Source organism: Gopherus flavomarginatus, chromosome 3, assembly GCF_025201925.1.
Source record: "Gopherus flavomarginatus isolate rGopFla2 chromosome 3, rGopFla2.mat.asm, whole genome shotgun sequence".
In the NCBI taxonomy this organism is placed as follows: domain Eukaryota; kingdom Metazoa; phylum Chordata; order Testudines; family Testudinidae; genus Gopherus; species Gopherus flavomarginatus.
In genome coordinates, this window is record NC_066619.1 from 114832379 (window position 1) to 114859729 (window position 27351).

Genomic DNA, 27351 nt, shown 5'->3' on the forward strand with positions numbered 1-27351 from the left:
TGAAAGCTGCTAAGAACTGTGACATATCTTACCACACATCACGGGGTTACTGCACACAGGCTCTCATTTCCATCAGGTAGTCACGTGTGGAAACAAGTTTCCAGTCTCCAGATTAGTGTAGAAAGTTAAGCAGTCACCAATGACCACAAGCTCACAGGACTTTCCCAGAAAAATCAGCTTTCATATAAGATTCAGCTCTTCATTGAGAGACACTGATACTATGTTGATGGGGAGCATAGACGTACCCAGACCAGTGTATATTTCTCTATTATTGATCGTTGTTAGGAGAAGACTTCTCAAATTATAGAAATAAAAACATGAGAATATTGAACAATTTTAATTCCACTGTTCTTGTCTTACTGAAAATTTATTTCCAATGTAGTGAGGCAGACTTGCTCTTAGCTTTATAATTTTTCCCCAGAACTTGTTAAGTAGCTGTGTTAATTCCTTCTTGCCCAGCTGCAAGTCTTTTGATAAGTGGAATGCAACAAATGCGAGGATGCCAGAGCATCCTTGAAGATTTAAACTTATGAATTAACAACTAACCATGTGTTTCTCAAACAGTGAGGCTCCATGGAGACACTCCAACTTCCTTCTGGGAAAACTCATGCATGCCAAGGGGAAAAAACCAGAACATTCCCTCTCTTACTTTACAGTTTAGGACATTACAAAATAGGAATTGCCTGCACATTAAGTAAAAAGGGAATGGTCTATTTCATGCTGAGAGAGATGTTAAAAAAATCAGCCAAACAAGAAAAAAATAAGTAGCTGTCCTAGTTCACATTAGGAAATCCACACACAGTGCACTCTTTTTAATAAGACCACCAAAAGATATGCTTATTTTGGGAAGTGCCTGAATTCAGACCGAAAGGCAATATAATGTTTGTATCAAATCTCACTGAACACCTATTTAAAGGGATGATGAACGTAGGGTAACTACCCTCAAAGGGCAAAATGAGGTTTCTCCTCCCAATGTACATTCAATAATTTTTCTCGAGACTGTCAATGAGCACCATTTATGAAGGTGTTTTGCGATGGGATCACATCCAATATAAGATAGACTGCGATCACCAAAGCATGTCATGCTACTGAACAGTCATATTGCAACTTTTCGGTATCTACTCATTTGAGTTGATTGAAAAGACGGTCACTCACCTTTGTAACTGTTCCTCGAGATGTGTTGCTCATATCCATTCCAATTAAGTGCGGGTGCCGCGTGCACGTTCATTGGAAGATTTTTACCTCAGCAACACTCGGTGGGTCAGCTGGATCGCCCCCTGGACTGGCGCCGGATATATACCCCTGCTGACTCAACGGCCCTTCAGTTCCTTCTTGCCGGCTACTCCGACAGAGGGGAAGGACAGTGGGTTTGGAATGGATATGAGCAACACGTCATCTCGAAGAACAGTTACAAAGGTGAGTAACTGTCTTTTCTTCGAGTGCTTGCTCATATTGATTCCAATTAGGTGATTCCCTAGCCTTACCTAGGCGGTGGGGGCGGGGTGAGATGATGCAGAATGCAAAACTGCTGAGCCAAATGCTACATCATCTCTGGACTGTTGAACCAATGCTTAATGTGAGGCAAAAGTGTGAATCGATGACCAGGTAGCAGCCTGACATATTTCCTGCATGGGAACATGGGCCAGGAAGGCGGCAGATGAAGCTTGAGCCCGAGTAGAATGGGCGGTGAGGTGGCTAGCCGGAACGTGAGCCAAATCACAGCATGTGCGGATGCAGGATGTTACCCAAGATGAAATTCGTTGGGATGAGACCAGTAGGCCTTTCATCCGGTCTGCCACAGCTACGAAGAGCTGAGGTGACCTTCGGAAGGGTTTTGTTCTCTCGATGTAAAAGGCAAGAGCCCTGCAAACATCTAGGGTGTGCAGCTGTTGTTCCCGACACAATGAATGCGGCTTTGGAAAAAAGACCAGGAGGAAGATGTCTTGATTGACATGAAAGGCGGACACCACCTTAGGGAGGAAGGAGGGGTGTGGTTGCAGCTGTACCTTGTCCTTATGGAATACCGTATATGGGGGGGTCCGCTGTCAAGGCCCAAAGCTCAGATACTTGTCTTGCCGAAGTAAAAGCGATGAGGAAGGCTGTCTTCCAGGAAAGGTACAGCAGCGGGCAGGTGGCCAGTGGTTCTAAAGGAACACCCATAAGCTTGGCTAGCACCAGGCTGAGATCCCAGGTAGGGGTCGGGCATCTGACTTGAGGGTACAAACGTCCCAATCTCTTGAGGAACCTTGAAACTATGGGGTGAGAGAAGATTGATCGGCCATTTTCCCCGGGATGGAAGGTGGAGAGGGCTGCCAGATGCACCTTTATGGAAAAGACCGCTAGGCCCTGCTCTTTCAGGGACCAGAGATCATTCCTACTGTCATGGACTGACACCTGCCTGGGGACTGAGTTACACTGAGTGCACCAGCAGGAGAAATGCTTCCACTTGGCCAGATATGTCATCCTAGTGGAAGGCTTCCTACTGCCCAAGAGCACCTATTGGACCGAGGCAGAGCAACGCAACTCAGACTGACTCAACCACACAGCAACCATGCTGTGAGATGGAGACTGCAGGTCCAGATAGTGAAGACTGCCGAAGTCCTGTGTTATGAGATCTGGCCAAAGTGGCACGGGAATTGGGTCTGCCACTGAGAGGTCGAACAACATGGTGTACTAGTGCTGCCTCGGCCACGCTGCAGCAATCAGGATCAGGTGGGAGCTGTCCCTGTGGAGCTTGAGTAGGCCTCTGAATGAGCGGAATTGGTGGGAAGGCATAGAGTAGGTGCCTCTTCCACAGGATCAGAAATGCGTCTGAGGGGGAGCGTCCCTGGAAGGAGCAGAACACCTGGCATTTCCTATTCTCTAGGGAGGCAAAGAGGTCTATGTGGGGAAACCCCCACTTCCGGAAAACAGAAGGGATGACGTCCGGACGAATAGACCACTCGTGAGACAGGAAGGATCTGCTGAGGTGATCTGCCAGAGTGTTCTGGACTCCTAGGAGAAAAGACGCTACTAAATCGATCGAGTGGGCTATGCAAAAGTCCCAGAGGTGGACGGCTTCTTGACAGAGGAGGGAGGAGCATGCCCTGCGTTGTCCATGAACACTGATACACAACGGCCTTGGAGATGGTCTCGAAACACCTGGCATGCTAGACAAACTGCTCTCAGCTCTTGCACATTGATGTGTAAGGCCAGCTCTTGAGGCGACCAGAGGCCTTGAGTGCGAAGGCCCTCGAGGTGGGCACCCTAACCCAGAGATGATGCGTCCGTGGTTAGGGCCATCGAGGGTTGCGGTGGGTGGAATGGCATCTGGTATCGGAGCCTCATTCATGTCCGGGGGCAGGGAGAGGCGGCTTACTGTTGCCTCTGGTGCCCGGTTTTCTGACGGGGCCGACCGTGGAGCCACTGATGGAGCACCTTGGGCTTGGTGGTATGCCCACGGTGTCCAGAAGGACCAGTGATGAGGCCCTTGCTCGTGGCTCTGGCTCTCTGACATCCCCAGCCATATATTCCCAGAGTCATGCTCCTGAGGATAGGATGTGCTACCAGCCTGCGATGACACCGATGTGTGTCTCGATGGCCATGGCGGTGCCAATAGACCCTGAGAGGGAGCCAGTGTTCTGGATGCTCAATCCAGAGGTGGTACCGGGGAGTGGTACTGGGAGCTATAACGGCACCTTTGATATCTTGTTCGCTGGCCAGATACTCCCGCTACCGATCCGACTCACGGCATCGCTCTCGGCGCCATGTATCCCGCAGTCGCTCCAGACGAAGGGACTCGAGATCCTGGTCGACCTCCCAGCACCACTATGGTAGAAGGTCCCGATCTCACTCTCTACCATAGTGGTGCTGGGAGGTCGACCAGGATCTCGAGTCCCTTCATCTGGAGCGACTGCGGGATACATGGCGCCGAGAGCGGTGCCGTGAGTCGGATCGGTACCGGGAGTATCTGGTCAGCGAACAAGATATCAAATGGTGCCCCGAGTGTGACCAGTACCGTGATGGAGAGCGATGCCGGGACTGCGAGCAGCGCCAGGAGCGGGAACGGCGTGATTGAGAGTGTCTGTGAGACTGTGATCTTGAACGAAGTCTCTCTGTTGGATCAACGGAAGGTGGCCTTACCAGGGTCGGTTTCCTGATGGATTGTACGACCCACAGCGGCGGTGCCGGGGGTGGAGGCCGTGTCAACTTCGTCATGGCGATGAGCTCCCTTGCCGTGGAGAAGGTCTCCAGTGTAGAAGCGAGGCCAAGCTCAAACACAGCATGAGCCGGGGAACTGTCAGGCACTGAATTCAACGGCCCTTGTGGGACCGGAATCGACAGTGCCGCGCTCGGTGGAGCCGCAAATCGGCAGCGCCACAGTCGACAGTGCCACGGCAGATGACGGTGCCGGACAAGCCGTCGTCAAAGAGCACTCCTTCTGTGGAGCTGAAGCAGCTGGAGCACTATGTAGCTTCCTGGGTCTTGTGGACAGGGAGCGGTGCCGAGCAGATGTCAGTGCCGGTAAGGATCGGTGCCAGGGCTCCTTCTCGGTACCAGAGCCGTCTGAGGCCGAAGGGGCGCTCCTTACAGAAGCAATCTGTTGGACGCTCGGTATCAACGCTGCAGGACTAAGTGCCGACTCCATGAGGAGCTGTTTCAATCGAAAGTCCCGCTCCTTCCTCGTCCTTGGTTTAAACGACTTGCAGATGCGGCACTTATCGGTAAGGTGAGATTCCCCTAGGCATGAGTCGTGGGGATCCCCTATTGGCATCAGCTTCTGGCACGCTGAGCAGTTTGAATCCCGGTGCTTTGGGCATGGGCCCGTACCGGGGTGGAGTAAAGAGGCTAATCCTCGATCCCCCTAACTATAAATACAACAACTAATACTAACTATAACTACAAGAACTCAAACTACACACACAACAAACAGTAAAGAACTAAGAGTAGCAAGGGACGTGGAGATTAGCAAAGCCGTGCTCTACAGTTCCAACGACCGTCACGGGCGGTAAGAAGGAACTGAAGGGCCGCTGGGTCGGTAGGGGTATATATCCGGCGCCATAACAGCGCCACTCCAGGGGGCGACCCAGCCGACCCACCGAGTGTTGCTAGGGTAAAAATCTTCCGACGAACATGCATGCGGCGCGCGCACACCTAATCGGAATCGATATGATCAAGCACTTGAACCTGTAATCTAAACATGAAATCTCAATTAATCTTGAGTCATTTATCCTGGACACAGGGTATTGTATTTGAGCTGCCTTAAGAAAAAATGGGAGTCCCAAAGAAAACTACCCCATCAGTGCTGTTCCTGAATAGTAAAAAATCTGAAATACTATCATGTATATTATATAGTTTTCTGAGAACTTTAGAAAAATCTGTATACTCCAAGCTTCTTCTCTGCAATACATGGAGCTATGATCTTCCTAGAATATTAGTCAAACTACTTTTAAGAAAGATTACTACAGATGCAAAACTTTGTCCGTTTAATATTTTTTCTGTAATAGAACCACCTTAATAGAGCAGTTGAAAAGCAACAGCAGGTATCTCCTAGTAGGTATTATAATGGGAAAGAAAAGGAGGCTCATTGCTTGCTGTAACTCAAAGCTCAACTCACAACTGAACAAATAAAATTAAATATTTTCTAATTATGAAGACTAGATCCAAGTCCCCTTCAAAATAATAAATTTCACTATTATGTCACAGCAGTTTGATTTCTTATTTCCAATTTTCAGTAACTCAGAAATTCTGATCAGCAAACATTGCTATAAATGTATATAGTTTTCTGAAGCACAAAACAAAATGAGTAGCATAATTAAAACATTTCAAACAAGGCTACAGCCACTTCTGGTGAGGATAGGCTTTTTAATATGCAATATGCTAGAGAGCTTGTAGTTTTTTGCCCACTCAGTACTTACCCAAGAACCACTGGTCATGAACTAGCATTTTGTGATCATGCTTGCTTTAATTTATGACTGGTACTCCAGTAAAACCAAAAGGACACCACAATTAAGTACTTTATGTTTATTAGTGTCCCTTCCCCACTCATACTTCCTGTACAATACACTTCTCCCACCCCTTTATCATACTGTGAATTCTTTTAAAATGAATTACAAGACAACCAAGACAAGGTTTTCCAAACATGGGCACCTGAACAGTTTTAAATTTCAGAAGCATTTGACACTCACCTCCTATGTATTTCTACTGAGAGCTGAAAGTACTCAGCACATCTGAAACCCAGAATCACTTATTTGGGTGCCTTAAACTTAGGTACAAAAGTTAAAAACTGCTCTAAACCTTTAAAAAAAGAAGTCAATCTATTTAGGCAGAATTTTAATCTGATATTTAATCTTGATAGAATTTTTCTATGACAGTGGTCCCCAACCTATTTGTGGCCAGTAGCACATACACGTTTTCAGAAGAGTGTGGTGGGCGCCAGCAATTACTCACATACAGGGCCGGCTCCAAGCACCAGTGGAGCAAACACGTGCCTGGGGCAGCACATGCCTGGGGCATTCCGTCCATTCTGCAGAGTCAGAGTGGGTCTTTTTGTTTTTGTTGGTGCCAGTTCTGGGCAGTGCAGAGAGAAGATGGGAGGACAGAGAACACTGGCGCCCACAGCCCCAGAGTACTCTGTCCTCAGTGGGCACGGGGCCGTGGCTTCTCTCCAGCTTAAGCCGCGGCCACGTGCCTGCCAGGGACCGAGAACACCGGCACCCGCAGCCTGCAGCCCTGGAATTCTGTCCCCAGCAGGTGTGAGGCTGCAGCTTCTCTCCCCTGCTGAGCACTAGGCGGGTGCACATAAATGCCCTTGCGGGCGCCATGGCACCCACGGGCGCCACGTTGGGGACCACTGTTCTATGATAACGAAGTTAGCAACAAATTTAAGGTCAACCCTCAGTAGGCATCACCTCACTGAAGGAAAGAAATTTTCCACGTAAGGTCTGCTCTACATTCAGATGTTGTACTGGTATATCTACATGGGCTAAAACCACCACATGTTTTAGGCAATATAGATATATTGTTATAATTGTGTTCATACTAGGGGGCTGCATTATATGCATGAATAACCAGTATAGAGGTAGCTTATACCAGTGTAGCTTATTCTCCTTCCTGTGCAGGAACGAAGCCACAATGTTTAAGCACCTGAGTGGGTTTGTATCAGTATAGCTATACAGCTGTAGTTACAGCAGTATTACTTGTTTGCGCAGACATGGCCGAAGTAAGGCTTCATGCACTGGTGAGCTTGACTTAAACTGAGTTACAGGCTCTGGATTCTACAGTGCTCCAGTGCACCACACTGGAAATTCAGTGAGAGTTTCAGATTCAAATTTAAAAACAATGGGACAAGATTTAAGAGTGATTTTGGATGCCTTGATTTCTGGGTACTCAACAGAACAGTTCAGAAGGGCCTGATAATAATCAGTACAACAGAATATCCCTTGTGTTCTTCAATTTGAAATTTAATTAAAATTTTATGTTGGCCATACATTTTCAGCATACTACCAAATTGTTTATCAAAAACCATGTAACTGTACAGCAGAAGCTATTTGAGGGAAGTCTGAGAGATATTGGGGATTATGGAACCAACATATTAGCTAGATGTTTTTCGTGAAGTAATCAACAAATGAAATAAGAAGAGCTTATAGACTACAATGTCAGCTATGCAAGCTCTAAGATGTATGGAATGGATGTAAAATTATGACAGTTTAAAAGTTAACACCCTTTTGACAAGACAGCATGTTCTGGAGGAATGAGTCAGAAGGCCCCAAATTCTAGTCCTGCCTCTGCCATTGATTCACTGTGTGGCCTTTAGCCAGTAATTTCACTTCTCTGCCTCACCTCCTCCACCTGTAAAAATGGGGAAGACCATACTTATCCATCTAACTCAGAGCTTGAGAGATTCAATTAGTTAGTGTCCATACAGCGTTTTGAACACAAAATATTACAAAAAAAAAATACTATGCCTTATTGTTGGGTTTGATAGGAATTAATATTTCCCTCACAGCAATGGTTTCAGGCTGCTTTCAGACACCACTAGACATCATTGCATCTGTTTGCACTCTTTCTGCAACCATATCAACTAGGAAAATTATTTTATATTAAACCTGCAAAATTATGTTCCAGGATATCAGAACAGGATAAATTCCACAGCTGTGGAACACATGGGGTCCTTTAGGGAATAGTAATAGCTGGCATATCCCTATTATTCACATAACTAGATTAAAAGACTGGGACAGACCATGATGGCTATTCAAAAACTAGCACTTACAGATACTACACCACAGTATTAGAGACACCTCAGTTATAATGGCTATAATAAGAAAAGAGACTTTTTAATGAAAAAACTGTACCTAAAATAGGAATGACTCGGGACTTTGATGGCCAATCTTACCAGAAGGTGCTGAATGCCACAAGACAGAGATCTTGACAGCAAGAGCTATTTACCTCTGTTTTCAGGTCCGCAAAACAACTCCCCCATGATCTTACTTCAGCACAGTGCATTCTGGGATGTGTCGTCTTAGCAGTGCAATTTCCACTCCTGCAGTCAGCACTGGAGCAGGCAGTCTGCATATGGAAAAAGGGCAAGTCTATTTTTATTCAATATTCAGCGGTTTTCTGTAGCTTAGTAATCTTTTTATACCCTAGTTAAGGAAATCCACTGAATACTGAATTAAACCAGTTACCCTTTCCCCTAAGACAGACTGCCTGGTCAGCACAGAAGCATTACTGGGCAGGGGGGCATTTCATGTCACCAGCACCAAATACCAAGAGGTTGTGGAGCTGTATGACTGTAGTCACTGGTGAGCTGCTTAGCGGAGATGTAAATAAACAATTAGAATGTCTGCCAAAAATGTGGTCTATGTTTGTTTGGGCATTCAGCCTTCTAGTGAGTGTGGCCAACTTGCAGCTTTTGTAACTGTATGCATACTTTTCAAGGATCTATCAGCTGATCCAGTTTTTCCTTAGCAAGAATGAAGACTGTTTTTACTGTATATTTAAGCTTTCAATGTTTAATGCATTCTAGTCACACATCCCAGAAAAGAGGGCAAAAAAAAAAAAATCACTGAAAGAAAAAAACCATTGGGTTTATGAATGTAGATAATACAGTATTTGTTTCACTCTCTTCTCACCATCTGTCCTTTTCGATACACTAAATATCACCGAGAAACATTTATGGCTGTAAACTCAAAAGCATGGGGAAAAAAGATCCACAAAAAAAGTACACACCACACAAGATATGTGGCTACATTTTCAGACTGGAAGTGCAGGGTCAAACAAGATGTATGGCGTGCAGAATTTAGATCTCTAACTAGAAACAAAAAGGTAAGTGAAAGGTAGGATAGGGGTTGTGTTTTGTCTGTGGCACACCATATGGTCAAGGAGGAAATTAAATTGTCTAAACCCATGTTAACTGAATTGACTTGCTTATGAAGTCAATACTACTCTAAGAAATTAAAGTAATTTTAAAAATCATGGCTCTCTACCAATGCCAGCTTGGGAAAAAATATCCTGGCTTAACATTAAATGTTGATAATTAAATAGTTTACTAGATACTTAGACTCTGGTCTGGATAGATGGCAGTGATTTTTTTTAAAAAAGTTGTTCTAACCATGCATTTGAAAAACTTTCAAAAACATCAAGTCTCTTATGAAGGGCGGGGAGGGGATCACTTCAGGAGGAGAATGGGGCAGGAGGAAACTGAAATGGGCAGGCCCATGGGAATTCAAGAATTCAATGGTTCAGCCATAAACGTAACATATTTGACTTACCTAAAGCGTTGAGCCTGCTGAGCTAGAGGTCCTGGATACCTTCTGTTTGGAGATTGATACAGCTGGGAAAGGATGGCCTGATTGGTTTTTTGGCTTGGATTGTTAGCAAACTTTACGGTGATTGGCTCTGTGGCACCTGGAGGCTTCTGCCCATTCAAACCTTTGATAGCTTCTTCTGCTTCGATCCGCTTGTCAAATCGGATGAATCCTACACCTCTTGACACCCCTGCATTGGATGAAAGAAGAACATGTTGATTGATTAATTCAGGAGACTTGTAGAATGCCCAACATTAGTAAGATTAAATGGAGATGTACAAGTTACTATAAACAAGGAACTTCCAGCAGCAGAGATTCAGTTCTGGCAACCAGTACAAAATGTGACTTTTCTAATGCTACCCAATCCAAATCCTATCAATTACAAATACAACAGGCCACACAGTACATCTGAGCCAGTTTGTATGCAAAGGAGATTGGGGAGGGGAAAAGGAAATTCTAGCTGTGACAGGATTCAAGCGGTTGGGGGAGGAAGGGGGGAATCAGAAGTAATGTTAGTTGATTCTAGACCAGGGTGGGCAAACTTTTTGGCCTGAGGGCCACATTAGGTTTCCAAAATTGTATGGAGGGCTGGTTAGGGGAGGCTGTGCATCCCCAAACAGCCAGGTGTGGCCTGGTCCCCCATCCCCTATCTGACCCCCCCGCTTCTTGCCCCCTGACAGCCCCCCAGGACTCCTGTCCCATCCACCCCAACCTGTTACCTGTCCCCCAACCACCCCCAGAACCCCCACCACATCCAACCCCTCCTCTCATTCCTAACTGCCCCCCTGAGATCCCTGCCCCATCCAGCCACCCGTTCTCCCTGTTGGGCCCCTGAACACCTGGCCTGACTGCCTCCCCCACCCTATCCAGCCCATACTCCTTCTTGACTATCCCCTCCCCCCGGGACTCCTACCCCCATTCAACCTCCCTTTTCCCTGCCCCAACCCCTATCCACACCCCTGCCCCCAACCACCACCACCAGCCCCACCCCAAACTTCCCTGCCCTCTAACCACCACCCCTTACTGCGCTGCCTGGAGCAGCGGTGGCTGGCGGCAATACAGCCATGCCACCCAGAGCAGGAGAACAGGCAGCTGCGCTGCCTGACAGGAGCTAGCCACGCCACTGCACAGCACAGAGCACCGGGTCAGCCCGGCTCTGCAGCTGTGCTGCCCCAGGAGCTTGCAGCCCTGCCACCCAGAGCATTGCGCCAGAGCAAGCTGAGGCTGCTGGAGAGAAGAAACCACAGGAGAGGGGCTGGGGCTAGCCTCTCAGGCCAGGAGCTCAGGGGATGGACAGGAGGGTCCTCCAGGCCGCATGTGGTCCACGGGCTGGGGTTTGCCCACCTCCGTTCTAGACTTATCTTTACCTGGCGCTTTGAAGAAGACTTCAGAACAAGCCATACAGTAGACTAGATAAGGAGCAAAAGACTGAACTATTTTTGAATTAAAATACTTGTAGCAATGTCCCCCCCACTTCCTGCCGGGGTGCACTGGAGAAAAGATGCCTACAATCATTGTGCCATGTTCAAGACTGAAGTACAGGTTCTAAGGGTATGGCTACACTTGCACTTCAAGTTTCGAGTGCGGTCGCAGCGCCACAGCTGGGAGAGAGAGAGCTCTCCCAGCGCTGCACGTAAACCACATCCCTTACGGGTGTAGCTTGCAGCGCTGGGAGCCGTGCTCCCAGCGCTGCGGCACTGATTACACTGAGGCTTTACAGCACTGTTTCCTGCAGCGTTCAGGGGGATGTTTTTTTCCACACCTCTGAGCGCGAAAGTTGCAGCGCTGTAAAGCGCCAGTATAGCCATGGTCTGGGTTGCAAACAATGGGAATTTCTGCTATTTTAATTTTCAGAGTTCACGTTCCTATAAACTTGATGCATGATTTCAATATTTCACTGCACAGCATTTTATCTCCCTCAACAAAAGCCTATTTCCAGCTCTGCTTGTCTATAGATTATTTAAGATATATTGTGGAAGGGAGGCGGCGAGATGGAAACATTTGGTGCAGGCAGGAAGCAAGGAGGGTACTAATTGTAAAAAAAAAAAAGAGAGGGAAGGTCTAAAGAGCACATTAAACCTCAAACAAGTGGCTTAAAATGAATTTAGTTTACTTGGACAAATTAACGTGAATGGGAGAAAAACTGAAATTAATCTTAGGCCTATTGCATTTTGTTTCATCAGAGAGAGGACAAGGAAAAGTTAGAAGTTTACCCACAAGCTCTTTCTGAAATTATTTTTAAAAGGAAAAAATATTCTATTAACAATCAATGACAACTTAACATCAAAATGACAAGGAACAAGAGTAAGGAAGTTCAAAGAGCTGAATGTCACAGGCTCAACTTTGCATTTATCTGTCAGTTTGTGTCACAACATTATTATTCAGATAATTTTGAATCTAACTCTTCCCTTTACCTTTAGAAAAGGTGTGAAAAAAAATACTTAGGAAGCTGCATAATACTTCTCTAGGATTAAAAACAATTTACATTAATTCTCATGAGAATGTGTATTTCGGGTCTTCTTCCCACTGTATTTAGGGTGTACTACACACTGAATATTTATAAATTTTACAAGTCTATTAACCTGTTTGTTTTGGTACCAGATCATACATGCTATTTGCACATGAATACTCATGAGAAATGTAACAAGTATTTTATTTAGTGGATTGTTTTTAGGGCTTGGGACTGGAAAACTGCATATCCTAATTCTGGCTCTACCACAAAATTCACTTGCGCAGATTGCAACATGCATCTCAGTTTTTCCAGAATACCTACATGCAATTGCTCATTAATTATTGATAAGTTTGCACACACTATTACACATAAAACATACTAAATTTGGTGTTAGAACTTTGTTGAAAGCATGAGTTTACTTTTATTTTACAACTAACTTTATATCCTGTTTAGAGAACAAATTAGAAAGGTCAAAAAATGTTTTTCCCCCACAATTTGGTCAAACTACACTGACATTATAGTTGGAATTTTCATCCACCAAACTGACATTATGGGGGTCAGTGAGATTAGAAAAGAAAAACAGACTTGAAATAGTCAGGGAAACGGAAGGGACTGAAAGGACTGAGACGAGAATCCTTCTCTATGCCCCAGCCCTTGTTGTACATTGTCTAAATACAGTCCATGAAAACTTCACCTTTTTAATTTGATATTTGTTGTCAGCCTTTACAAAACAACTTTGGTGTAGGCAGAAGATATACTACTACTGAAATTCAAGTCAGCCAGTTGAACTGTCATGAGTATACAGAAACTACACATACTGTCGAAATCAGACTAGTAAAAGACGCCACTGGACATTTTGTGGCATCCAGCCTGTATCGGAAGCACATGCAAAAAAATAAGTAAGTATCTAACCTACCAGAGTTCCCAGTTTGCTTTTAGCCTGTGCTAGCACTGCTAAGTACAGAGTTTACCTGCTCCTAACGATCTCGAAGCTCATACTCTTCTATGTGCCCATAGTAGATGATGCAACCTTGAAAACAGTCTTAACAGCAATTACCAGTTCGGGTCCTGTGTAATCCCAGCCTGAGAGAACTAGCTGTGCATTACTGCATAACATTTTGCTTTTTATAAAAAGATTGTTTATTAGCATTTTATAAGGAGCATGGGGACTATTTTCATGCAGCAGCTTGGAAATGAAGATTATAGCAGCTGTAAATTTATTACAAGCCATGAAACAGGCTTCAAACCTGCACCTTCAGGGTAGAAATGACTCAGGCTGGCTCACTACACTCCACAATCTATTTTTGTCCATGCATATTTATGAACAATTCCAGCAGAAAATTGTATTTTCTGGCCCACATATACCTTTGATATGTTCTGGAGGCAAGTCTGCTGCCTTGGAAGGTGGAATATTTCACAACCTGCCAGTCTGAGAAAGTGAAAGAGGCAGTGCAGAGCAGCTGCCTACTTACCAGTGACTTGGTCAACTAGAATACGAGAAGTAATAATGCGTCCGTATTGAGAAAAGAGCTGCTCCAGTTCCTTCTGGGTCATTGTTTTTGGAAGTCCACTGACGTACAAATTTGCATCTCTGATAGAAGCTGAACTTGGTCGCGCATAGGAAACCTTGGGAAAGGGAGGGTAATTCATTTTAAAAAACCTACTCAGACCATGATTGAAATGGGACAAAAAAATTGTGCCTCCTACTTTTTCAAATAACTACAAGGTAATTACAAAAATACTGCTCAGTGAGCTCAAACTTATTTCAAATGTTGCCTTAAGTGTCAAACAATCAAAAGAACACCACAAGGCAAAGTAATAGGATTTACTGAGTAGCTCAAGCTAGTAAGTTGTAATTTAAAACCGTATTTCAGAGCAAAGGAAAAAAGTTGTATGTAAATGGACACTTAAGCCAGCTATTGGAATAAAAGTGCTCTTTTGACACTAGTTTAAGCCCTTCTGTGATGAGATTAAAACAGAAAAATATTCGATCAGAAAAATCTGGTCTATTTTTATCCATTCATTACAATCTCCCTACACTCTAAAAATGCAAGAATTAAAGTTAGCTTTGAGATCAATGTCAGATGCCTTAAGAAAGGCAATCCAACACATAAGCAGCTTCTCTACTCCAGTACTGAAAGTGTTGTCCTGTTCCTCTTGCATATTTGTCTGATTCTCCCAAATAAAATCTGACATTTAGAAATGATTGTAACTAGATAAACAGGGCTAAATTTTATAGCTATTTTTAAGAATAAGTAGCCAGGGTGGGTGTATGCCATACTAGTTTTTTGCACATTTTGAAACAATGCTAGGGTCTCACAACCATGTCTGACCGATAGTCTAAGTTCTCCAGATTCTCGGACATCATATATTGGGAAATTCTAGCCAGTTACTTTAAGAAGGACTACTCAAGACACCTAGTTACAATGGGGATAAACATTTCTGCCAAGGTTTTCAGGACTATGGCCTAAAATCAGGCTCCTAAATCCTTAAGTCCTTAAAGCAGCAGCCTGATTTCCCAACATGCTAAGCATCCAGGGCTCCCACTGAAGTCAACATAGCTGAACAGTTACTTTTATCGCCAAACATCACATTAAAATCAAAAGTCTCTACAAACAGGGGACGAGGGGCAGAATGTATCATTTGACATCTTTCCATTTAGACTGGCTAGAGAGGTTACATTTTATTAGTCTTGATGATCATTTCTCCCCACACCGCTTATTTGACTTTTATCCAACCCAAAAGAACTTTATTTCCATACAGCCCATGATCTCTGTGACAAGACTACAAACACAGCTACTCATTAGGTATCATACATCAATGATTTTTAAAGTGCCCACTAGGAGCTAGACTACAAGGGAGACTAAGTAACACTACCAGCACATCAGTCAACCTGAAGTAATTAAACAGTATTCTCATTTTGGCATAGAGAAAACGATCACATTTTGCCAGCTAGCTGGAACCAGCAGCAGTAAAGATTAACTTTTACTAAAAATCAAAACAAAACATTTCACTGATACTTTGGTCAGTTACTATACCACCAAATGAAACAGTTTGCCTATTTGCACTGGTGAGGGAAAGCCTGCGAGCAGAAATTTGTGCACCTTAAAAGCAGATTTTGTTCAATTCTAGCATTAGCTTTCCATTCTTGTCACTCAATAACCTCCACAGCGATAAAAATCTATGGCAGTGGTTCTCAAACTTTTTTTGTGGTCCACTGGAAAATCGCTGAAGTTCTCGGCAGACCACTTAACGATCTTTCCAAATGTTGTTTGTAGCATTAGCTAACTAACTACTGTAAAGTGCTTTGGATAAAAATGCTATATTAAAAAAAACCCTTGATAACTAGCTTTTTTTGTTCTACAAATAAAAGCACACAATTCCTATTTTAATATTAGTAGTCTACCTTTCTAATGCAATGGATGTGCCCTCTCCGCACTGCTGCGGCAGCCTCTGAGCTGGGGCTGGGAAGGAGGAGGGTCTCTCCTTTGCCACAGCAACCACAGAGGTGGGGCTGGGAAGGGGGGGGCCGTCTCTCCACGGCAACCACAGCCCTGGAGCTGGGGAAAGTCGCCTGTTTCTCTGGCCGTCGCAGCCCTGCATGTCCCAGATTTCCCCCACCCCTTCTTCTCACCCCACTGCCCCATCCCTCTTACTCTCTATTCTCCCCAAGGCCACCACCTCACCTTACATGTACGTCTTCTCCAGGCACCTAATTAGCGGAGCCACGCCTGCACAGCTCCACTAATTAAGTGGCTGGCCCTTTATTTTCTCATGTGCAGCAGCTCAGATGTGCACCTTAGATGGAACTATCCATGGGCCACCTGAATGGAGCTCACAGATCACTGGTGGTCCATGGACCACAGTTTGAGAACCTCTGCCCTATCGTATGTCCACATAGGACTACTTTCAGGCATCTCCTACTGCACCGAGTATTTATTGCTAGACATTTCACCTGGGGAAAACGTCTAGAATATCTGTAGTCCTGTAACTTGTGCTTGTAAGCTAATCGAATGGCATCAAGGCTACAGTAGTAAAAATTGATTATGATCATGTCATAGTATTAGGTAAGGTAAGTTATCCACGGCATAGGTAGAAATTTTACCAAACTAGTTTACAAATGTTTTCAACTAGACCAACAAAAGAGTAGAGATGAGAAAAGGTAGGGTAACAGGCACTTCAAGCACAGATTGTTCATTTCACATATTGCAGAATTCTTGTTTCTTAAAAGCCCCACATAGGGCAGATGAAAAATTTAAGAAGTTGTTATGGGAAGTTAGTGTATCAATTACAGATAGGAACTAACTAAGCTGTACAAGAGTAAACTTTATATCCATTTTGGAGGAACGGAGGCATGATTTTTATTTTGGGGTGAGAAGGACACGACTGAAGTATCCTTTTGCCATATTTACGGCACCAATTATTCACTGCCTCAGATGCATAACGGCCGAGCTGAGGACAGTTATTATAATTCGTAACTGAAGAAATCTGTAACAAAAGGCACTGGACTGTGAACCCAGATACCCTGGTTCCATTCTTAGCCTTATTGGAGATTTACTGACAACTTTGGCAAGTCACTTGTTTTCTCTGTTCTGTAACTGGAGAGCGGGGATACTAGAAGGATGTGAGGGAAAAAAAGTGTCTGTGAAGCGCTCAGATACTACTGAGATGTGGGCCATGCAAGCAGAGTCCTGTGTTTCCTGCAGCCACAGATTCTGCTGTGAAACTCACTGCTTCAGAAGCTCAGCTTTTCATGGTAACACAAAGTGACCCAGGCATAAGCTATTAGAGGGCTGGCTTCTGGAGGCTGTAGAGCAGCTGGAAGAATAGTTCATAGGGGACACATTTTTTGGCTCCTGAGGACAGCGTTATATTCGGGTAGAGGTGTACTACAATACTAGACATATACAGAGACGTTCTATCCAAAGTAGTGGCTCCATACCAAGTTTAAAATTACAGGTGAAAAACAAAAGTTTTGCCTCTCACCTGCATTGGATCCATTGCTCTAGACAGACACTAGCACTCAAAGGAAGTAGTAAGCAGTGACATATCATCCATACGCTATGTAGGGAAAGAGTAATAAAATAGTCTAACACAAGATAAGTCACTACAAATAAAGGAAAGAGGTGACTGCAGGTCAGATACCATCTCCTACCAAGAGGTTTCTACAAACCATAATTAGCCCAACATTTATAAATGTTGGGCTGTCTATTCAATTAGCTTTGAATTCCAGATATTTCTATGTCCCTATAAATAGACATTTAATTGTTTATCTACTGCCTGATCCACAGAGAATGACAACTCAATTTTGTACTGCTTAAAAAAATTATGCATTGAAGACCAGGCAGCACTTTTGCACGTACACTTAACAGCTGATATTTCTCCACCCAACACACTGCACAGTGCCCAAATGAGGGAGTTTGTATTCCGATTTCTTTGTAGGCTCTGGCGAAAAGCAGAATGGCATTATTGGTTAGGAAAAAAAAAAGTAAAAGGCAATGGCATCCCTGCTTGCTACCTCCATGGTAATCCTGGGAGGGAATGCAACTCAGCGTCAGCTGCTAGAACTGCCTTTGGCCGACACACCTCTTCTCCCAACATCCTCTATTCACATTGCTGTACGTTAGGAGGCAACTGAGCTGCTGGGTACAGGAGTAGGTCAACTACAGAACACTATGGGGGAGGAATAAACACTGGGTGACTAGTAAGGCGGATTTCTAATGCTAAAGGCATCTGTTTCAAGCCTACACTTCATGCTTCTCAAGTGTGAGAGAAAAAAATAGGAGGTAAACTAGTTTAACAGGAGAAAGGAATCCATACACAAGGCTCACAGAGAGGGAAGAGGAGATCTGCTCTCTGCCATGAAAACAGACATACCAGGGAAGGTGTGGATGTTTAGGCAACATGGCAGCAAGATGATTTTTCAGTTAAAATAAAACCATGTCTGTCTCCATTCAGCTGAACTGGGTAGAAATACACATTATTTCTGTGCAGAGCAGTGGCGCCAGTTCAGAATAAGGTTTCACTCCTGTTCTTAAAGAAAGAAACACACTACCCTAGTTCTTTTTTCTCGTCCCTGCCAGCAAGACAAAAACCACCACAAAGGAGTCATACACCAAGACCCATAGGACAGTATGCCCTGTTTGTTACATACCTCAGATGCATTTTTTTGTAACAAGAAAACCTATAGTTACATTTCTAAAAAGTACTTCCCTCTTTCACTTATCCTTCCGTCGTTTCCCTTCACATTACAGTAGAAAACAACTAAGCATCTGCCAAAGTACAGTAACTCTCTTTTTCTGCACCTTTTTGTCTGACAGAGACCTAGTCTACACTGGCAGGGACAGTGTGTGTGTGTGTGTGGGGTGAAACAATCTAAGTTATGCAACTTCAGCTACGTGAATAACGTAGCTGAAGTCGACACTTAGATCTACTTATCGTGGTGTCTTCACTGTGGAAGTTGACGGCTGACGCTCTCCCATCATTGATTTATCGCGTCTAGACTAGACATGATAAATCAACCCCCGCTGGATTGATTGCTGCCTGTCAATCCAGCGGGTAATGTAGACAAGCCCAGAGACTGACTAGTGAAAGTGTGTTCTTCCATGCTGAACTGGTGGACCATTACTTTTCTATTTTTTTGTGCTCTACGGTTGAACCCTGGAATACAGGTTTTGTTTGAAGGGAGGAGAGAAGAGAGGAGTGGACACAAATTTTAATCAAAACTCAAAATTCACATAAACAAACGTAAGTATCCTTTTCACTGGATTACCAACACTAATGCAACCCCTTTCATATAAACTGTTTGGGAAAGAGCTGAATTGCATAGAATTACAGGTGAAACAAGACCTCTTACAAGGTGGCTTCACTGTAAAAGTGAAGAGCATTTGGGCCACAAACAGCTAATGAAAACTGAAAAAACCTGAATGACACGTCCCCCTTCATCTAACCAATTATTAACAGAAAGCTACACAGGAGAGAGCAGCAGTGAAATGCAATCTTGTCTCAGACTACCGACAGAAATAAGTGTTTAATGCTTAAAGTGAGCAATATTAGTGATCTATTCATAGAAGTCAAAGGAGTCATGTTAAGGGGAAAGAGCAAGAGTGTTAAAAAAAAGGAGGTAAGGAAGGACAGGACAGGAAGCTCAATTATAACAGAAAATTCCTAGTAACATTATGCCAAACTGATGATTTATGCTTAACAAAACTAGTGCTCCTAAAGAAAAATTCAAGACTGTCAGAGAAAAATAGAAGGGACTGGTATCTACAGATGGCCCAACTTCTTTGCAAGAGGCATTTGCTTACTTGGGTTTGCTAATTAGTTTCTAAACCCTACTAACACACAAAATCCACAGAAACTGGTTGCTTTACCTATGGTATGGTAACTAAAGTACAGTGTCTCCTATTCTTTATTCCCACCCTGCATCTCTTCTCCAGGCTTTCGTTAGTACAGTAATTACTTAACTATGATTCTATATGCAGTCCATTCATGCAATCTATAATGCATTGAATTAACAGCTAAAAAAATTACTTTCACAGCTATTTCAACAGGTGAATATTTAATGGCTAAAGATCAAGGTTATGCAATGTCAAAACTGCTCAGCACACAATCTAGAGTTGAGAGGCAGACAGAAAGCCTACAATTTTAATATTTAAAGATGATTCACACAACACAACACTCAACACGCTGCTACTCTGGAGACACCAATTTAAAAACAGTTTTTACTGGAATTTTCCATTATCCTACAAACTGCAGCGTAAACAGTAAAGACAGTGCCACTCAGACAAAGCAGCTCTGAAACAGTGGCTAAGGAAAGAGACAAGCCACGTATTTTTACCTACTTTTTTAAAATACTAACTCTCCGCAAATCTCAGTGACCAATGAAGAGATTCATGCTTTTCTTAAAAATAATCCATTACTAGATTTCAGCTTTTTGTCCTCTAACACAAATTACTGCTGAAAAAAAGTGCAAAGAGAGAACACTGTCTCCACAAATAAAGAATTTCCACCAGTTCCTTGGTACCAGTAATTACCATAGCATACATCTCAGTGCTGTGGTAATCTATGGCAAGTCCACATTTTCAGGGGGCAAGGGAAGAGTAGTTTATCACCTGAAGACACTTTTAGAAGCATTTCTTAGAATCAACAGGGATTCCTTTTACTTTTAAAACTTCCTTGCAATTTCACTTCTTTTAAATTGACACTCTTGGATCCTGTGGTGGCGCAATTTATTTAAAAACAACAAATGGATATCCATCAGCCTGAAAACACAAATTGACTCCAGACTGAAATTTCTCATAGATGGTATCTGTTTAGGAATAATTGCAAATTGGCTTTGAAAATAGGGACAGGTACATGCTTTAGAGACGATGACGACAAGAAGCAGATTGTTCAAAACAAAGGGGTTGAGCATTTCCGCAAGCCACACAGATATTTTATCAACTCCTCTTTCTATGCCAGCTCAACAAAAGGCAAAGAAATATTATTCAATATGGTTATACTGTGGTTTTCAAATACTATTCTTATTACAGATTCTTTTGGTTCAGATTAGGAGTACTTAACCGCTTGGATACCAGGAGTCAAGAACTCTTCCTCTGGGATCTTACTACCAGTAATGAGATGCTGTAGCACTAAGAGAGAAATTCAAATCCCAATTGCCATTAGACAATTTAATATTATCCTCAGAACTGGAAATGACGACGAAGTTTGCTACAAGTCCACTATGAATGAGCAAGTCCTCCCTGCCCTCCACCTGAACTTTAAAAGTTGCATTTTCCAGCATTCTATTTGCTTTAAGCCAGTGGTTTTCAACTTTTTCCCCCATTTGCGGACTCCTACAAATTTTTTAAATGGCAGTGCAGACCCCTTTGGAACTCTGTGTGCATACTCCCAGAGGCCCAGAACCACAGGCTAAAAACCACTGCTTTAAGCAGAAAATCTTCCATATTATACACACACCCCTATCTGAAGTTGCCTTGTTAAACACATTAACTTTGATGAATCTCCTCAAGTCAGAAGAGCCAGTTCACTCTAGCATTTGTTTTAGCCAACAGTGCATAAACTGAAGACACAACAAATTAGATTACCTTCTGTAAAGAGTTTAAACTCAACCTCTGCAAAACTAGTGTGTCATTTATTAAGTGTTACTTAACACAGTTCTATCCCGAAGTGTAAATTAAATGAATACTAGACCCAAATCTACTATGTTCCAACACAGACCTTGTGTTTACAACCAGCACTGCAGTTGATCATTTCCATCAAAATATGAACCAGAAGGATCAAGGATCAGTTCCATCTTTTAGGAGACTGTCTTGTTATTTTACTTTAGTGCTCATTAAAATGTACCAGATTGACAAACATGGACAAACGAGTGAAGATTTCCCACACTTTCTCACCAATGTGTGGATCAACTCTGACTTGACAAGGATCACCTCTGAGATTGAACAATTTTTCAATGTGCAGTCACTTTCAGCATAAAGACTAGGGACCATCAATAAGGGTCCCTGTTAGTATCACTTATGCCCATCAGATAGCAACGATTTGAACAGATCTGGCTACACAGAGGTGAGCTGTCAACTATCCTTCCACTGAGGAAGAGACAATAGTATACATTGCTACATGGCTCTTTGGGTGTATTAGCCAAAAGCTCTAGGGTCAGGCTGAGGCAGTGATTGCAAAATGTAGTGTATATGGGCTATGTTGCAGTAGATATTTCATTCAGTGCACCATGTCACAAAAACAAGGATAACTTTGCCTAGACTGCTGTCTCTTTACACCTGGATCAGCAGCCATGTTACAAGGGTCACATGGTTCTTTGGGTCTCTTACCAAGTTGTGCATGAGCAGGTCTAAGTGGAAAATTCAAAGTTGGTTGTGTTGCCAATCATAGCAGTTAAGAGAACAATGAGCTCCTAGACCAAGGTGGATACATTTGTACTACTCTGGGCAAGTCTCTATTCATCTTCTGTATTATACAGTCCAGAAAGAAATTAGGATAAAGATGTGCAAGTTGATCTTATCACTGGTCTTTAAAGTGTTCCCAGCTGAAAACAGACCAATCAGTGTACAGTTTACAGAACACTGAGGTTATCCCGTGAAAGATCTAACAGCTAAAGGATCATTCCTCAGAGTGCAGAGTCTGTTTAACCCAACTGTCCTGAACACATGCAGCCTATTGCGACTCTAGATGAATGCCTACCCACTGAAAGAGGTTTCCTGGTTTCTCCCTTTATTTAGTAACAGCACTGTAGCATCACTGCAGGATATGTTTACACTGAAGAGGAAGCAAAGCTGGAGGCTGGCACTGATTTAAACACTCACTCCGCAGGCAGGATCTCATGTGATACTCTTCTGAAGTTTCTGGTTGCCCACTGGTAGAGGAAGTCCAGAACTATTCCTGGTATTAAGACTTTGTATTAAATCATGAAGTTTTCTGTTGGCCACTTGGCATGATTTTTTTTTTTTAATATAAACATTGCAGCATTATTCCAGAGACCTCAACTGAGAGCAGGCCTCATTCTCCAAGGCAGGGCTCAGACAATCCCCACCTGAAGACCTCACAAACTAAAGGGACAAAGTGAGGAGAAAGCAAGTATCCCCATTACACCAGTGGACAATTGAGGCTCAAAGATTACATGACATGATTAAGGTCCAGCTGGAAATCTGTGGCAAAGCTGGGAACATACCCAGATTTCATGAATCCCAGTTCAGGTAGCTTAACTACAAGACCATTCTATATCTGTCCTGGATGGCATAATGGCAAGTCAAAGAAATGCTGTAATTCTCACATGCTAGTGTATCAAGGGGAGGGGGGATTCAGATGCAGGTCTCTAGAAATCTTAATGACGTCTCAATTTTAGGACTGCTTTGTGAGTCCTAAAGGAAATCTGAACCTGCCTGGGGAAAGAAAAGGGTACCACATTGCAACTTCTATGTCTGGAAGACAAAAGATATAGATGAAAAGCAGTTGCTTCAAGAGAGATGAGCCTAATGAGATGCACCTGCCAAGGACTTTAACCTCTCATCAAGCAAATCATCTCCATCTGGAAAGAAAAATACGTCCCTCCCTACTGGATGTGAACAGACTACTGCAATTCATTCTACCTCTGGCTCAGATGGATACATGGAGGGGCTACAACCCACATAGAATGCAGTGATATCTCCTGGAAAGGACAGAGACGCAAGACATTACACCATTGCTTCACACACACAGAGCAGGTTGCTTAATTCCTTCCAGGTATAAGTTGCATCCTTCAATTGAATTTCAAAGATTTAACTTTACCATGGACTGTGCTATTTCAGTGACCCAAAAAGAGAGCGGAGCTTGTCAGACAGTCAAGCCCTATGACATAGTGATCAAGAAGTAGAGGTAGGTTCTATGCAGCGGGACCTCAATCAACATATATAACATCCTATCCCCAAAACCTATTGTGACAAAGCTCTGTCCTTGTCTCTGTGGGTCTTGCGTTTCCTGATGGATTTTGCTAGCCTCAGAGCTCACTGTGACCCTTCACTTACCCTTCTCTTTCTCAGTAGACTGACCCTCGTCTCTAGCCTTTCATCATAAGCCAGTGAGGGAGGTGAGGAGAAGCTATCGTCCCTCATACAGTCTCTGCTGTCTCCCAGTCTCAGTAATTAATCGAGGGGGGTCGTGCAAAGAAGGGGAGCCCAGGCCCGCCCTCTACTCCAAGCTCCAGCCCAGGGACCTTAGTAGTATCAGCTATGGTAGCTGACCCTTTAGGAACAGGACGCATACAATTCCCTGAGCTACTTCCCCACAGCAGCCCCCACTTCAAGCTCCACTTCACCCATACCTTAGGGCCTCCTTCCTTGTGCCTGATATGGTGTGTACAGCTCAGTCTCTCTAACAGCACAACTTCTCACAGTTCCTGACATGCATGACCACTGGACTAACTGGGAGGCTTTTAACTAGTTTCAGCCAACCCGACTGGCTTCAGGTGTCCCAATCAACCTAGCATCCTCCCTGCCTTCTGGAAAGCTTGTAATTGGTCCCAGGCATCTTAATTGACTTAAAGCCGCTGCCATTTTACTTATCCTGGTACCAGGGATTTATTTAACCTGGGGCTAATATATCTATCTCCCACTACTTTTCTATAGCCATCTAGCCTTGCCCCATCACATTATCTAAATGAACTTTTGGTACTGCATCTTCTACCACCACCACCACCAGGAAGCCAGTGCTTCCAGTTCCTCACAAGTAGTCCCCAATGTCTATACCCGTATGTAACTGATGTCTCCTAAGCACCATGCCAGGTTCCTGCTCTTTGGAAGTCTGTCCTTCAGTTTCTATTTATGGTATCAATACAGTGATGATTACAGTGCACTTCTAATACCTTGAAAAGAGGAATGATCCCCGCTTTCACCCTTCAGATAATTCTCCACCTGTGAGTAATTGTGAAGATCTGTTTCTTGTAACCAGAGAATGAATACACACTCCTACATGACCTTCAGAGTTCTGAGGTTGCTAATGTCCTATGGCAATAAGTGTCCACAATGAGCACGTAAAAATGTTATAGGTAGGCTCCCAAAACACATACACGTAATTGACCAGGCAACCCTGTGGTAAACTCTTGGCATGTTCTTAAGAACCCAAATGGAAGGGTTTTTTGGGGGGGCGGGAAGGGGGGGCAAGGTGGGAGAAATTGCAGAAGATGCACTCTAGAAGCTGTCTGATGGAGACAGGCAGGTATGCTTAAGAGTTTGACACAAGTAAGTTCCTTGGATGAATGATGACTAGAGTTGAGGTCATCCTCTTCATCCGAAAAAAATCTTCTGGTTTGATCTGTCTAGAACCTTTGAATCTAGTGCAACTTTGATCTCCCCAGTGACTGGTCTGTGGACAACCTGGGATAGAAGCCCAATTTGACAGCCTTATTTGTGTAAAAGTGGCTTCTTTGAAAAGGGAAGCCAAATTTCCTCTTGCTCCTGGAGGTAAAAAGTGATTTGCTGTTTGGCCTTTTGGTTTCACTTCCTTATTTCTTCTGGTGGAGCATCCAATCCCAGGACCAGAATGACAGTCATGCTGACACTGAAAAATGTCTCTTTCCAGGCAGTGTGCTGTGAGTTAACTGTTTCTGCAGTCATTGTTCCCCCTTCAGGGTGTGAGGATGAGTTGGAGAAACACACAGTGCACTTGCCTACGGTTTTGATTTTCTTTTATTTCTTGAATTTTTTGGAGGATCTACTGTTATTACCAGGCAGTTATTATAGGACAATAAGCTCTTTTAGGCACCTTCTGGGTCCCTTTTTCCAAGATTAACATTCCTTAATTTCTGCAGTCAATAAAGGAATGGGAGTGGGCAATCTACAAATACTGGCTGCTTCTTAAGTGAGCGTGGTTGTGAAGTACCGAAGAGATGCCCATCTCCTTGTTAGCTGTTAGTAACATTCAGGATAGAACCTCAGTGTGAGCTTGTGGGAAAAGAGGAATTTCTGGGCTTGAGTTCAGATGGTGGCAAGCGAATGAGTTATCCCCTGTAAATATGATTTAGGTTGAGCTTTCCTTTTCTGACTTGCTGTGATTTACTTACTCTAATCAGTAGTCAAAAGGCAGAGAGTAAGATTTGGATTTTCATTGCACTACCTCTCCTGGGCAGTCCAGTTCTACCAAGATCAAGGCAGGCAGGAAAATAAGGGTTCTTTCAAAAAGAGGACCCTACACAAAAAACATACAAAACCTAATTAAATAGACACTTTCCTCTCGGAATGTGAACTAGTTTTTCCTCAATACGTTGTTAAAATACTAGTTCAAAACCCTAGATATTTAGAACACTCAACAAGTTAGTCAAGTTAATCCAATATATTTAAGTTTCTTGGCACACGTTCTCTGTGCAAATATAAAGAGACTTTAGTTCCCCAGTGCTTTTAAATTTAAATTTTTGTCTGAACGGAGGTGCCACCTCGAACGCTCCTTCCAGAATGGTAGGCAAGGGTGTGGTTACTTTTTAGAAGGGAGCAGAGATTAACAACCAACCTACTTATCCTGCCCCACTGATTCACTCAGTTTCTGGAATCAGTCTTTTTGGAAATAGGAAACCTATTCTCTTCCTGGAACTAAAGGTTACAAGGAAAAAAATCTAGATAACCCAAAGAAAATATACACTCACAGTGTTAAGGCTGTGAGAGAAAGCAATGGGCATGCGGGACATGGGGGACAGAAGGGATTCCATATATACTCCCAAAATCTGGCCACAAGACAACTTGCAGGAATATGCCATACTTAAGCACATGCTCTATGCTTCTATTGTCACTGCAGCCATGTTAACATCGTGTTTGTGAAATGTACTGAAGATAGTTTCTTTCAAAGGGTGACCAGGGTGGGGGGATGGGCACGAACTGTTTACTGGTCCTAAATGTTTTTAGATTAAAAGGTCTTAGAGATAAAGATGTGCTGATGTTTGAAAAATATTAAGGACTTCTCCTTATATATAAAATATCTATAGCCTCCTATGAGCAAGAAAAAAAGTCACGGGCCTCTGCTCCACAGTAGACCAGGTCTGCCAAGAAACCTCACCCCAAAGGTTTCCTCACCCCAAAAGCATTCACCATATTAAAGCATTCATGACAGTCAAAATAACGGGGTTACCTTTACCAAATACACTCTACGGAGGCAGTTCAGCTGTACTGGAGATTTAGGGAGATAGCACTGAAGATTCTACTGCTGGAATAATACAATAGCATTGAATGGCCTCTGCTAAAGTATTATTAAAAAACTGTCTCAGTTGCAATTTTTTAAAAAAAGGGGTGCCTCTGAATAAGCATGATTATTTCCTCTCTTTTTATGGAAGGACTATCGTTTTTGTAGCAAGGAGTGACCAGATCAGTTGATTTCCTCTTGTATAATTTGGCTGCAGAATCTGATTCTTAAAATAATTTCAAATAGCAATGTTTATTTTTAAGCATTTTCTATTTACATTTTCACACTTGCAGGAAATTATGGAGGAGCCAGACAGTTATTCAATGATGGTAGATGGTGACAGTTTTAATTAACTTTTATAAAGTTCTAATTTTTTGAATTTCAAAATCACATGTTAAAATATACAAAGTAAATATCCTTAAATCAAACTCTAGTAAGTTCTCAAGAAGCATT

The 27351-nt window shown here is 43.3% G+C and overlaps 1 protein-coding gene across 10 annotated transcripts in view; it reads right to left on the reverse strand.

Moving 5' to 3' along the window:
- Positions 1–27351, reverse strand: part of ELAVL2 (ELAV like RNA binding protein 2) — a 366408-nt gene that overhangs the window by 217862 nt on the left and 121195 nt on the right. For 9 of the 10 annotated variants that reach the window (XM_050943177.1, XM_050943175.1, XM_050943174.1 and 6 more), the window contains 2 exons: positions 13713–13866; positions 9753–9978 (listed from right to left, as the gene is read on the reverse strand). In XM_050943177.1, the coding sequence (XP_050799134.1) occupies positions 9753–9978; positions 13713–13866 (380 nt within the window). Of the gene's footprint in view, positions 1–8427; positions 8548–9752; positions 9979–13712; positions 13867–27351 lie in introns of those variants that run through there. The other variant, XM_050943176.1, reaches the window with a different exon arrangement.